Here is a 12,546-nt window from a genome sequence, read left to right as displayed (position 1 = left end):
TAGGAAAGGATTTATGCCCATGAGGCTGTTATCACAGTAAATGTCAAGGCAAGGGGAACAGAGTGATGATACTCAGCACCTCATCTCTAACTTGACTAGTGCAGCTCAGAAGTCTCCCTTCTCTCCCTTATAGGTCCGTCCATACCTACACCCAACCATCCTTACCTTCAGTCCTGTCTTTTCGTCATCACTACCATTATTAGTGGAGGAGGGTGTCTCGTCCCCCAGCCGGGACACAAGGACAAAGTCCTCACTGTTGAGAGTGGACACTGAGTCCGAAGACACGCTAATCTTCCCCACCGAGCCCTTGTCATCCATGGCTGCCGCTGTTAAACTCAGCCACGCTGCTCATGAATGGAAGACGGGAGGAGGAAGTGGTGGGAGATGATGAGCAAAATCACCTAGAAAAAGAAAAAAAGAAAGAAAGAAAAGAAACAGAAAACAGTCATGATGTGATGAAATCCATGAAAAGCATCTTTTAAGGCAACTGGAAATTTGGCTACTTGGAAACTAACCCTCTAAAGAAATGGTGAAACCATTTGTTATCTGATTTTAGAGGTCTTTTGAACATCTTAAGGAAACTGTGTGGCGGCTTTACAAAACCCAGAAAGTGGGAACATAAGAAATAGAAAAAGCAAAAGAAAGGTTAAGCAAAAAAGCTGGACAAGAGAGTTTGGCTACGATGAAGAAGAAAAGACGCAGGATAGATCAGAGAGAAAGAGAATCTGTGGGTCATTTGGAGAAATTTTATCTATCTCAGCAGAATAAAGGAGAGGTGTTTGCAAAATAGATTGATGCAATGCAAAGCCATGGTGATGCAAGTGTCATTTTGGAAAGAAAACATGCATATGAAAGTGCAGAATTAAGGAACGAGCCAGATTTCTACAACCATCCAACTATTTCATGTCAGTATTGCCCAATACAAAGATTCAATTGTGGTCCACCAGCACCACATCAGACAAGTACAACAAAAATATATTACCTAGAAGACACAACAAACAATATGATGCTCTGAAAGTGCTCTAAAAGGTGCTAATAGCACTGCGTGCACTCTTCAATGCATGACTGATGTCCTGGGCTGCCATCAAAACCACAAATAACCTAAACTGAGATCCTGTGGGAAACACTGCACAGCATCATCTCATCTCTCGCTCTGCCTTTCAACTCCAGCTTCCTCCGTCAATCCATCATCTGTTCTCTGAAATAGCATTACAGTATGGCAGAAGATACATGCACACAAATGTGACCGAAGCACATATTGTCTACCTGATAAATTAAAGAAATCATACGATTATTTGTGAGGACAGCTCACAGTAGCACAGAACACTTTTTACCAATAGCAGCAAAGTCAAAGATAACTTCAATTAACATTTCTTAAACTCAGTTTCTAAGTGTATGTATGACCACGATAGGTAAAAGTAGTTAGAGCTAAGGTAAGAATTAGTTTTACAAGCTTCTTAGAGGAAAATGAGATCATGCAACATCTTTACAGTTGGGGCACGAGGTAACTACTGAAAAAGGGTGGTGCCATTGTAGCCAGCACAGGAAGACATACGCAACAGAAGGTTCTGGCAGAGGTTCAACAAAAGACCAGGACGAGCTATTTCTAGCTGTCTCCCCTCTCAACTCCTTGCTTTTACTCTCTCTCCCTTTTTCCCTTTTACTACTCTTTTCTCTTATCTCTCCCCTTCAATCTGCTATTTTTCTCAGCCCTTTTTGCTCCTCACCTATCTTCTCTATGTGTGCCCTCCTCCCTTTTTCTAAAGGCTTCAGTTGCTGTTTCTCCCACTTTGCTCTCTTGTCAAACCTCCACCCTTCCTTTTTGAGGCAGGTCCAACAATGGAAAAGTAATAGGAAAAAAAGGTCTACAGAGGAAAGGTCAAAGCAGTTAATAATGTACATTACCTATGATAACATTGTTATACTGACCTAGAATAAACCTCAATAGCTGTAAGTGACTATCTTTGTGTGACTAGAGGGTTTTACAACATCTTTTGTTGATATTAATGTTATTATTACCACACACAAGCTGAGTAAAAATGAAATCGCAGCTCGAGCTTGTTCCCGTTTTCTTTTCGAAGCAAACTGAGGAAATGAGATACGTTGTTCATCCAAAAGTCCTGTGTGTTGTTTTTCACTTGTATTGCAAAACTGAGGTTAAAAGACAAGAGTCACAGGGTGCAAAGATTTGTTACGGCCACTTACGGTCAAACATACAGATCAAGCAGAAAAACACTGTACCGCTGTAACCTCTGAAACCTGTGTTTAATTATAAGAATCTAATACTACACAGCTCAGCTGATCTTTGCATCAATTATGAGCCATATAACTTAAAGATCGCATTCACAGATGTAGATTGATACATCTGGTCAAGATCTAGGAGTAAAAATATATATTATTGCCATTAATTTCTTGACAAGTAATAAAGTAACTCACTAATTGAACAGTTTTGATGACTGTCATCCTGCATCATCAGCGCTATGTGTTTATTTAACTTTATTAGTAGTAAAGACCTCATGAATAATGACAAACAAAGTAGAAATTATGTTTCACTTACTGCTAAAACAGGTGGAGAACACAAGTCCACTACACCTGTTTACACCTCCTTTTCACTTTCTATTGTATCAAACAATTCCAGCACTCATGTTTATACATGCTACTATGGTTACCAAATGATCTTGCATAAATATACATCTCAAACAGATCTAAAGTTTGATTTCTTGACAATTCACAATCAGCAGATGGATTCAGTAGCAGTTTGGCTTTCAGGATTCATGAAAAAAAAAATCACATATCTGCAATCAAAGATTATGTTAAGGGCTGATTTGCTTTCTCACCACCAACAAAATGAACCAGTGTCCACCTGGAACCAGACCGAGACCCACCTTTTCATACTGTCTTAGTGTAGTTTATTGAGCTGCGGAGTTAACAAACAGAGCTTTCACATCATCATAAAAGTACCCAAGCCATAGGGGAATCCCACTAAAGTTCATTTGAATTAACCAAACCCTCAAAATAGTTCAAAACAGATTTTAGATTGGAGCTGTGGTACAAAAAATATGCTTATCTAAAACTATGTGTGGGTAGGTTTACTGTTTTCTTTGGGAACTTCAGTTTTAGAGACTAGTAATGACATTAATTGAATATCAGATTGTGGGGAATGTTTAATTATAGTAACTTTGCCATTAATACTGCAACAGAAACAGACAGAACGTTTTTTTAGATCACTTGATCACATGGTCAGGCTTGTAATATAGGCCTAGCTCCATAGCAAATCTCCAATCTTTCCAAAAAAAAAACTAAATTGAGCAATCCCAACTCATCTAAAAGCACCCATAGTCCACCGGCACAGGTGTTTTCACTACAGTTGCCTGATAAGATCTCTTCTCGAGACCGTGTGGGTGTGGACATACTGTACTTGATTGTCAGCTCTTCCTCCCTCTCCTGATAGTTTTGTTGCCAAAACGTCACCAGCACAGTGCCGTCTACGCCGACTTGTCTCAACGGCTCTGTGTGGCAAGTAAACAAAATGCCATGTGTACCAAAGCCACTGTAAACAATACAGACAAAACATATTTCACATGGCTTGTCATGACTGAATCCACATGGAAAAGGTACTGTACTGCCTCTGCCAACACTTTAATCTGTGAAAAGATTAAAGTTTCCCACACTATCTCTGCTGCTGTTCAATGTCATACAGTACCGGCCGCCTCATGAGCTGCTTGCCCTCCATTTAAGCATGATTCCCTGCACTTGACACTATCTGACAAGTGGCATAACAGCACAGCCAAATGGAGCACAGCCACTGTTATTACTTCATAGTTTTTATAGTTTGGTAATATCATGTAACTCACAGTATAACTCCACCAAACTTCATCTTGACTAGTGGTCTAATCAGCCAGAGGAATTTAAAACACCTGTGTGGCTGTGCGGATCTAGGTTTCATCTTGGGCCCAAGAGCCGCTTAGATGTTTTGTCTAGCAGCTAGGACTGGGCGATAAAACGATCTCAATACGGGATCACAATAAAATGTATGTCGATAACGATAAACTTTGGACATTTTTTTACTCAATATAGTTAGATCTAACAGCCTATCACACAGCAGACATAAACACGATAACAGCCAATAAGTCTGCAGCTTTTGGCTTGCATGTCAAAGTACACACCCATTTCCTACGGCAGCCGACGAGGCTATGCTATCATTAGCTGGGCTACGACTATCTGAAGTGACTAAAGTAATGTTAGCCAAAAAAAAGCTGCTTTGACTGCGAATGCACAACGCCAACTGCGAAGCTAGGCTAAGGTCGAAGCTAGTAAACAAAGTAGCAATGAAAGGCTAGTTACCCACTAACACTAGTGTTGTTTCATGAAGAAAACTAGCAAATCGAATGATGAGTGAACTAAGCACAGAAAATAACGTAGTCAGTAAGATAAATGAAGAGGTTACAGCAGAATATGTACTGTATATATATAAAAAAAAGGTGTAGCATAATGACTTGATTACAATCTTGATCTTTTTACTCAGATTTCTATCTCTAAAACATTTGAGAGATGTAAAAGCAGTACATAATTAATATTTTTAAAATTTATTTCATCTTACAGTTGAGTGTATGGATGTGCCAGAGTCTTTGTGATCCACTGGTTTACTTTGTTTGTCTTGGTTGTGCCTCTATAAATATTTGAGATGTTTGCTGCCCTGCCAAAAGGAATTTCATGTGATAGTAGTCACAGCTTTTATTTTTATTCACATATATAAACTGAACAAAAATATAAATGCAACACTTTTTTTCTCCCATTTTTCATGAGTTGAAATAAGAGATCTAAGACTTTTTCTATACACACAAGACTTATTTCTCTAAAATTTTGTTCACAAATTTGTTTGTGAGAGGTGTGGCATATCAAGATGCTGATTAAACAGCATGATTATTGCACAGGTGCACGACTGATCACAATAACAGGCCACTCTAAAATAGTAGAACTCTAAAGTAGTTTCATCACACAACACAGTGTTGTGAACAGTGTGCCCCATGGAGGTGGTGAGGTTATGGTATGGTCAGGCATAAGCTGCAGACAACAAACACAGGTGCATTTTATTGATGGCGATTTGAATGCACAGAGATACTGTGATGAGATCCTGAGGCCCATTGTCGTGCCATTCATCCACCGTCATCAACTCATGTTGCAGCATGATAATACAAGGCCCCCTGTTGCAAGGATCACTACACAATTCCTGGAAGCTGAAAACATCCCAGTTCTTGCATGGCCTGCATACTCACCAGACTTGTCACCCATTGAGCATGTTTGGGATGCTCTGGATCAGCATGTAGGACAGCATGTTCCAATTCCTGCCAATATCCAGCAACTTCGCACAGCCATTGAAGAGGATTGGACCGACATTCCACAGGCCACAATCAAGAGCCTGATCAACTATATGCAAAAGAGATGTGTCGCACTGCGTGAGGCAAATGGTGGTCACACCAGATACTGGTTTTCTGTGCCCCCACTCAAAAGATGCATCTGTATCCCCAGTCATGTGAAATCCATTGTTCAGTGCATAGTCTTTTTTCAAGATAAAACTGCATATTTTAGAGTGGCCTGTTATTGTGATCAGTCCAACGCACACCTGTGCGATAATCATGCTGTTTAATCAGCATCTTGATATGCCACACCTGTCAGGTGGGTGGAATATCTTGGCAAAGGAGAAGAGCTCACTAACATGGATTTAAACACATTTGTGAACAAAATTTGAGAGAAATAAGTCTTTTGTGTGTATAGAAAAAGTCTTAGATCTTTTATTTTATTGCATTTTTATTTTTATTCAGTGTATTTACAAGGCTTACTAACTTGTATTGTGTTGTTAAGGCAGATAAAGCATGTTTGCAAAGTTAAACGTTTACATTTAGATGTTATTCAATATATTCTTTTATAACAAAATATATTCTAAACCAAACTATGCACAGTTAAATGTTTATGTTACGTTATTCTATTTTTTTATGTTAATATACTTTATTCTAAAGTTGAACTAATGAAGTCTCTGGTTTCTTCAGGCTTCAGTCATTATCAGGATACTCTTCAAATGGCAGCGTTATCAAATCATATATATACTGATAAATATCAATATTGATCAATATGGAAAAAATGATCACAATCATATTTTTTGCCATATCGCCCAGCCCTACTAGCAGCTATCACAAATTTCCTCATACATATAAAATACTAATTATAGGTTACAGTTGATAAATAACAGTAAACTTACAGTAGCAATCTAAAAGAAAAAGAACATCTGACTCAGTTACAATCCAAGAGAGACATCTGCATCACTCCTCAGTCACTTCTTATCTTTGCAGGCTTTTAATCTTGACAAGACTTTGCAGATGTTTACTCCACTTTTGGCTCAAAAGCAACTGCTTTTCCATTTTTAGCACGCTTGTCCTCTGAGTGATTAATCTGGTTCTTTTTTCCTTGGTTTTTGTGCTGACGAAATGTGAGTTTCTACATTTTGTGTGTGGGTCTTTTTGCTTGTCAGTTCTACCACAGTGGCTGTTGCTGATCATGCTAATTACCAAAGTCTTATTGTATAATTTAAATTTTCTACTTTGACAGATGTTGTATACATGTATCAGAGTATGCAGAATGGATCAGAGTGTTTTCAAGAGTGATTTCCACTTCCACAATATAGTATATACTATATAATAATAAAAATGTAATTGGAAAATGCAGTGCCTGGGCTGTTCTTTATGTGTTTAGATTACTTGATACTACCATGTTCAGACAGTAATGACTAAGCTGCCCTGTGATCAGACAGAAACACCTGTGCATCTCAGTAAAACACTGTTTAGTTAGAGAAGAAATTAGAAAGTTGCCAATCCATTTTCTGGCCACCACACAGCTTTCTTATCTATCCTTTTGCTAGAAAACAATGTAAATGCTGAGATTTCACAACTTGTGATGTTATCTGAGAAAGGTGGTGATTAGCTTCACTAACTCATTCTAGCAAACACTGCAAAAACCCTATCAACCTTTGCAGTGGAGCTTACACACTTTCTTTTTCAGTCTTTTGGGCATACATAAACAGAAGAGAAACTACTGTTTCACACTGGATCACACATACCCTACACACACACACACACACACACACACACACACACGCACAAGCAGCTGTATCATAAACACAAATAAGCCCACAAGTACACATCTGCATGCACACACAAACCTCATACTCCATTAACTGGCAGCTCCAACAGTCTTATAATGGTTGCCTTGTCACCCTGCCTTCCTCCCTAGCCTCAGCAACAGTCCTCTCTGCCTGCTCCCGCCAAGCTACACTGTCATTTATCAACCTTTTCAGTGCCTTGGTACACTTCCAACAAGACACACAATCCATTGCCTATCAGACTACTGACTGTTACACCATGTAGATGCTTAAAAGGCTGGAAAATGTCTTAAATTCAAGGACATTTCTGACATTTCATGAGTGAAGTTTCTTGAATTTTAATGAAGTTGCTCTGTTCAAGTCGGTTTTTACACAAAACACAACGGCGCTCGACAACACCAGCTTGTTTAGGAGTACAGGAGACCAGAGCTGTAGACTGTTTCTTCATTCCATGTCATGATTTGTTGTTTGAAGTCTTGTTTTCTAAATCTCTGATTGTCTTCTGCTTCTTAGCTGTCTTCTTCTGACTAATTACACATTTTCTCTAGTCTAAAAGGAAGATGAATCTACTGTACATGTCAGAGGAGAGAAGGGATTTTAATTAAGAGAATTTTAGTCAGTTTTGAAACGTCATCAAGTTCAACCAAAGACAAAAAGAGAGAATTGTGGGGCGTGAAACTATAGTCAATGTCTAGAAAGTACAAGATGAGTTTGCAAACCCAAATCAATCAAAACAATCTTTAAATTCTATTTCAGTGACATTCGACACAGGAGATTTTTTTTAATATTTAAAGCACATGAGGGTCATGTATTTTACAATATAATATATTATATAGCATGTCAGAAAACAGTGAAAAATGCTGATCACAATATTCCATTGACATATTCAAATTGCTTGTTTTATCTGACCACTAGTCTAAAACTTAAGGATATGACAAAGATAAACAGGAGAAGCTGCAAAGACTATTATCAAAATAGTTGTCCATTAATTTTTCTGTCAACTAATCGATTAATTATGTGATGCTTGATGGCAATAGCTCTTCAAAAGATTGTTTCTCAAAAAACAGTGAATGAGTTTAGTGTTACAATCTGACTGTTGTGTGTTACAGTGTGATACTGAATGCAAGAAAATATCAGTATTTTTTGTCCATGTCAGTTTTAAAACTGAATAGCATTGATCCAACATAGTTTTTCTGGACAGTGATGTTTTAAATCTATTTGCTTGTCTTTTAAGAAGAGGGAAAAAGCAGGCACATATTTAGTGATACGATGAAATCGGGAACTAAACTGTATTTTTTAGAATTGCAAACCAAGTTGTCTGATGTAGGTTTGTTTGTAGCTTTACCAACCTCAGCTGTCACATGAAGTGATACCAGCGGTTAGGTTGATGTAGTCTGGGTGTGCCCTGCAAGATCATGCAGAGTACAGTTTAAATTTAGGGACCAAATCACTGAGAACACTGACCTCCCTTCGCTGTTCATCTCAGCTAAAAACACAAGCACAGTACCTGAATCTGTGAAAAGCATCTATTATGTCAATCCATGAGTAGAAATGTGCACGCTGGAAACCTCCGCCTGACTTTTTTCTTTTTTTTTTTTTTTTTCCCTCCCTACCACTCTCCAGCTGAACGGGCTGTTCTGGGCTGCCAGCTGGGCCCTGCGTGCACCTCACGAGGGAGAGGAAGACACAGCCAGACACAGCCAGAGAGCATTCAGGCTTGCAACACAGTCCCTTTCGACTCGCCTCACAGCAGTGATTTTAGCCAGGCGGAGATAGCGGGGAGAAAGAGAGAGACAGAGAGCAAAAGGGAGAAAGAATGACAGAAAAGGCTTGACCACAACAAGGTGAGGCACAAGGTACGATGCAAAAGAGAAGAGAAAGAAAAAGAATGAAAGAAAAGCTCTGAAGTCGTAAATTATACAAATCGAGGAGACACACACATGCAATCCCTAATTTCCATCTTATTTGTGTTGTGTGAGTGTCTAATATTCACGTCAAATCAGATCCACACAAGAGCTCTGGCTGCTAGTTCACCAGGAATGAAACCCCTGCATGTCTCATACTCAACAACAAAACACTCACATGATTGAGGCAAAAAAAAAAAAAAAAACACAGTTATCAGGTAGTGCATGCCTGCCTTCAACTTCTGAAAGTAGAGCAAAGTGGCTGCAACAAACCAACTTCCACTGTGAAATACTGAGCTGCACAATGTGTGAATATACACAGACATTTATTTAGCAGTGGTGTGGTATATTAAGACAACACTTAACGAAAGCTTATGAAAGGAACTTGACACCTGTGTGTGTATACGCTCCAACTATAAATGTTGTTAAGGGTGTTGCTTTTTTAGAAAAATTAGAACTGAAAGCAGCATGCTGGTTAAAGGTAGAGAGTAGGTTTATATATATATCACTCTCACAATACCAAATAACCACAATCATATACATGCTGACATTCTACATGATTAAAAAGTGCAATGTAATCAATGATTTCCTCTCATTTCTACAATTTGGGCTCAAAAACAGTCAACATTTTATTACATACGGTAGGGTTGCCTTCTTTTAAAAAGAATTCAAAGTAACCAACAACAGCAGAGTCATGATAGCCTCATTTCTACTCCATGAATTAATTATTCTACCATGAACTATTACGACCTATCACGAGTTGACTTATACAATTCAAATACATTCACCAGCTATGCCATGTGTTCAACAAGAGGTATGGATGCAGTGTTTGTGATTCATAACACTGGTCTTATCTGAATAATTTGGAGAAAAATGATTAATATTACATACAGGCTATATCAATTATGTGTCTCAGGGTAGTTCATTAATATCATTAAAGCAATCATTGACATTTCTGGTATCAGTTATTCCAATTGTGTTTCTAAATGAGAATGAGACAGAGAGAGAGAGAGAGAGAGAGAGAGAGAGAGAGAGAGAGATCAGCTACAAAGAAAAGAAGCTTTGATTTCACTTGCAGGAAGTTTGCAACCTTCTGTAAAAGCAGGTAAGTCACAGGGATCATCAAGTGTCAATGTCCCATTACTGACACAGTAATGTTATCTAACATACAGTACCATGCAGCTACATTCAAGTCTGCTAAATTGACAGCTAACCCTCTGGCTTAAAACAGCCAATTCAGCAGTTTAGGCAAAGAGCTGAATCAGCAAACGGCATACTTAATTCTGAGGTTGTAGAACAGGGTACGAATACCAACAGACACTGTCCAGCGCCACCAAAAATCCAGTATTTCCTTCACACTCTCATTGTTGATGCTTTGAAACTGGGATTTATGTTGAGTCAACATTTATGCTCGGAAGAAATGTTGCAGATGTTACTGAGTGCTACAACAAAATCTTTCAACTCCTGTCTTAGCCATGGAATATATTTTTATTCTTTCAACCCCAAGCAGTCTTCTTTCATCCATAGCAACTGCAAGGAAACACTAATCCATTACAGTTCAAGCAAGCCCACCCTCACCATTCAGTCTCCAGCAGCACCCTAAATGACAGGTGCATATGAGGGGCGTTGTTGGGATTTCAGAGCATTCAGGGCTCAGCCTTAAGCTTAATATAGAGCTATAATAGAAAGGATACAAGCGGATACTTCAAAAGAGAAAATGTGTGGAATCTAAACAGCAAAATGCACCAATTAGATTTTACGTCTTTGACATATTTGCTCCTGGGGCGGGGAATTATATTTATAGCGTACAATTATGGTTCATAAATGTATCAGTCCTATATTTTATGATGGATCATTTGACAGTTGTGATTCTGAAATGTACTGTAATGTAATTTATATTTTTCTTTTGCTTATTTTTACTTTATTTTACATATGAGAAACTACAGTTTCTATTCATTGTTAGTACTGATTCATGTTGTTATCTTGATCAGTGTAAATCATCAAATGAACAACAACTTCTAACTCTGTCATAATTCTTCATGCTGAATAACTGAATTATCATCAGAATCCTTGTAGCGTGGTCTATTTTTCTCAACAATTACTTTTGAAGAGGCATGCCTGAAAAAATATTGTGTTACGCACCAGCATAGCATTGACATCAGCACCAAAAAGCAGGAAAACGTATCTTCGGCTTAAAAAAAAAAAAACATACTAGGTCATGTCTAATCTATATTTGACCAAGTACTGACCTTTCCCCGCCTCTTTTATGCATGATTGTTGTTAACTCAGCAAGTGTTTGCATACAGACAATATTTCATGTTTTATCTCAGTGTGCGCATGTGTCACCTGCATTACCTGCAACAAGGCTTTACTGTAATACCTGAGTATCAGGAAATAGAACAGGAACAAAGAGCTGAGTCAAGTGAGGTGGCAGTTGGCACATTTGGCTCACAGTTACAACACATATTTTCCACCGCTGGGAACTATTCAAAATCACAAAGACAAAAGCTATCGGTATCAACAATTCTATTTTTGGCAATAGCAATAGTCTAGGGCATTAACCTAACGACAGATAGTCTGCTGCTGCAGCTGCAACTTGTGTCTCATTATCAGTAGAAAGTGAGTGAAACATGGAATAAATCTCTGTACGAATGGATTACTTGCTCAACATATCAGTTTGTCTTGGCATTATTCAAATAATAAATAGATAACAAATGGAATTAGTTTTTCGGGAGTTGGTGCTGTGTGGCACAGAGACGCTGAAACCAGAGTCAAAGAAGGTAGTTTGAAGAAATACGTCATTGAATTTTTACTGGTTCCTTATTCCTGTTGAATGAGCACGATGTTTGCAAAGATATTTAAGCACTGAATTTGAGTAACGAGTGTTTCTGTGACTAACTAAGGGAGAGTCAAATGTTTTAATGGTAATCATTCAACATACAAAAAAATGAAGCTCGCTCTGGCAATGCTTCTCAGAAGCCGAATGTCAGGCACCAATATACACTGCCAAAGCACTTCGATCAAAACAATCCGTGATGGTCCCTCCCTTATCACGTGACAATAACAGAGCAGGAACTAACAAATAAGGTGGACCAAATTTTCAATGTGCCAGAATCCTTCATTAAAGAAAGATTCACATCAAAAATTAAATTAAACCTATAAACATCTGTAGTACAGTTAGTACTAACAGACAATCAATTAACTACAACAGTTTTTAAACAAAGATTTACAAGTTTAACTAGTTAACTAAATTAACTAGTTTTTAAGTTTGCCTTGCTTTTAAACAATCCAAGCAAAGAAAGAGCATTAAATTAGTTAAAATGACCTAAACCACACTATAATCATATTGTGCTATCAATGTCATTTTGAGGTGGTTGCCTCATCTATTCTAATTATATGTTTGACTTCATTACATGGGTGTCAAAATGAACTTATATTCATGTGCAAGAGGTAGTACACAGGAAACAGAATGGTTGACATGATGATCAG

At 38.1% G+C, this 12,546-nt stretch overlaps 1 protein-coding gene across 5 annotated transcripts in view; it reads right to left on the bottom strand.

The window, feature by feature from the left end:
• The window catches only part of LOC137171214 (rab GTPase-activating protein 1), an 83,402-nt gene that overhangs the window by 69,903 nt on the left and 953 nt on the right, over positions 1–12,546 (bottom strand). For 4 of the 5 annotated variants that reach the window (XM_067575033.1, XM_067575036.1, XM_067575038.1 and 1 more), the window contains exon 2: positions 166–401. In XM_067575033.1, the coding sequence (XP_067431134.1) occupies positions 166–318 (153 nt within the window). In that variant the 5' untranslated portion in view covers positions 319–401. Of the gene's footprint in view, positions 1–165; positions 402–5,276; positions 5,346–5,504; positions 5,523–12,546 lie in introns of those variants that run through there. The other variant, XM_067575035.1, reaches the window with a different exon arrangement.

This window comes from Thunnus thynnus, chromosome 19 (genome assembly GCF_963924715.1).
Source record: "Thunnus thynnus chromosome 19, fThuThy2.1, whole genome shotgun sequence".
Lineage (NCBI taxonomy): Eukaryota > Metazoa > Chordata > Actinopteri > Scombriformes > Scombridae > Thunnus > Thunnus thynnus.
Note: the sequence above shows the minus strand (reverse complement) of the source record. Positions and strands in the feature narration are given on the sequence as shown.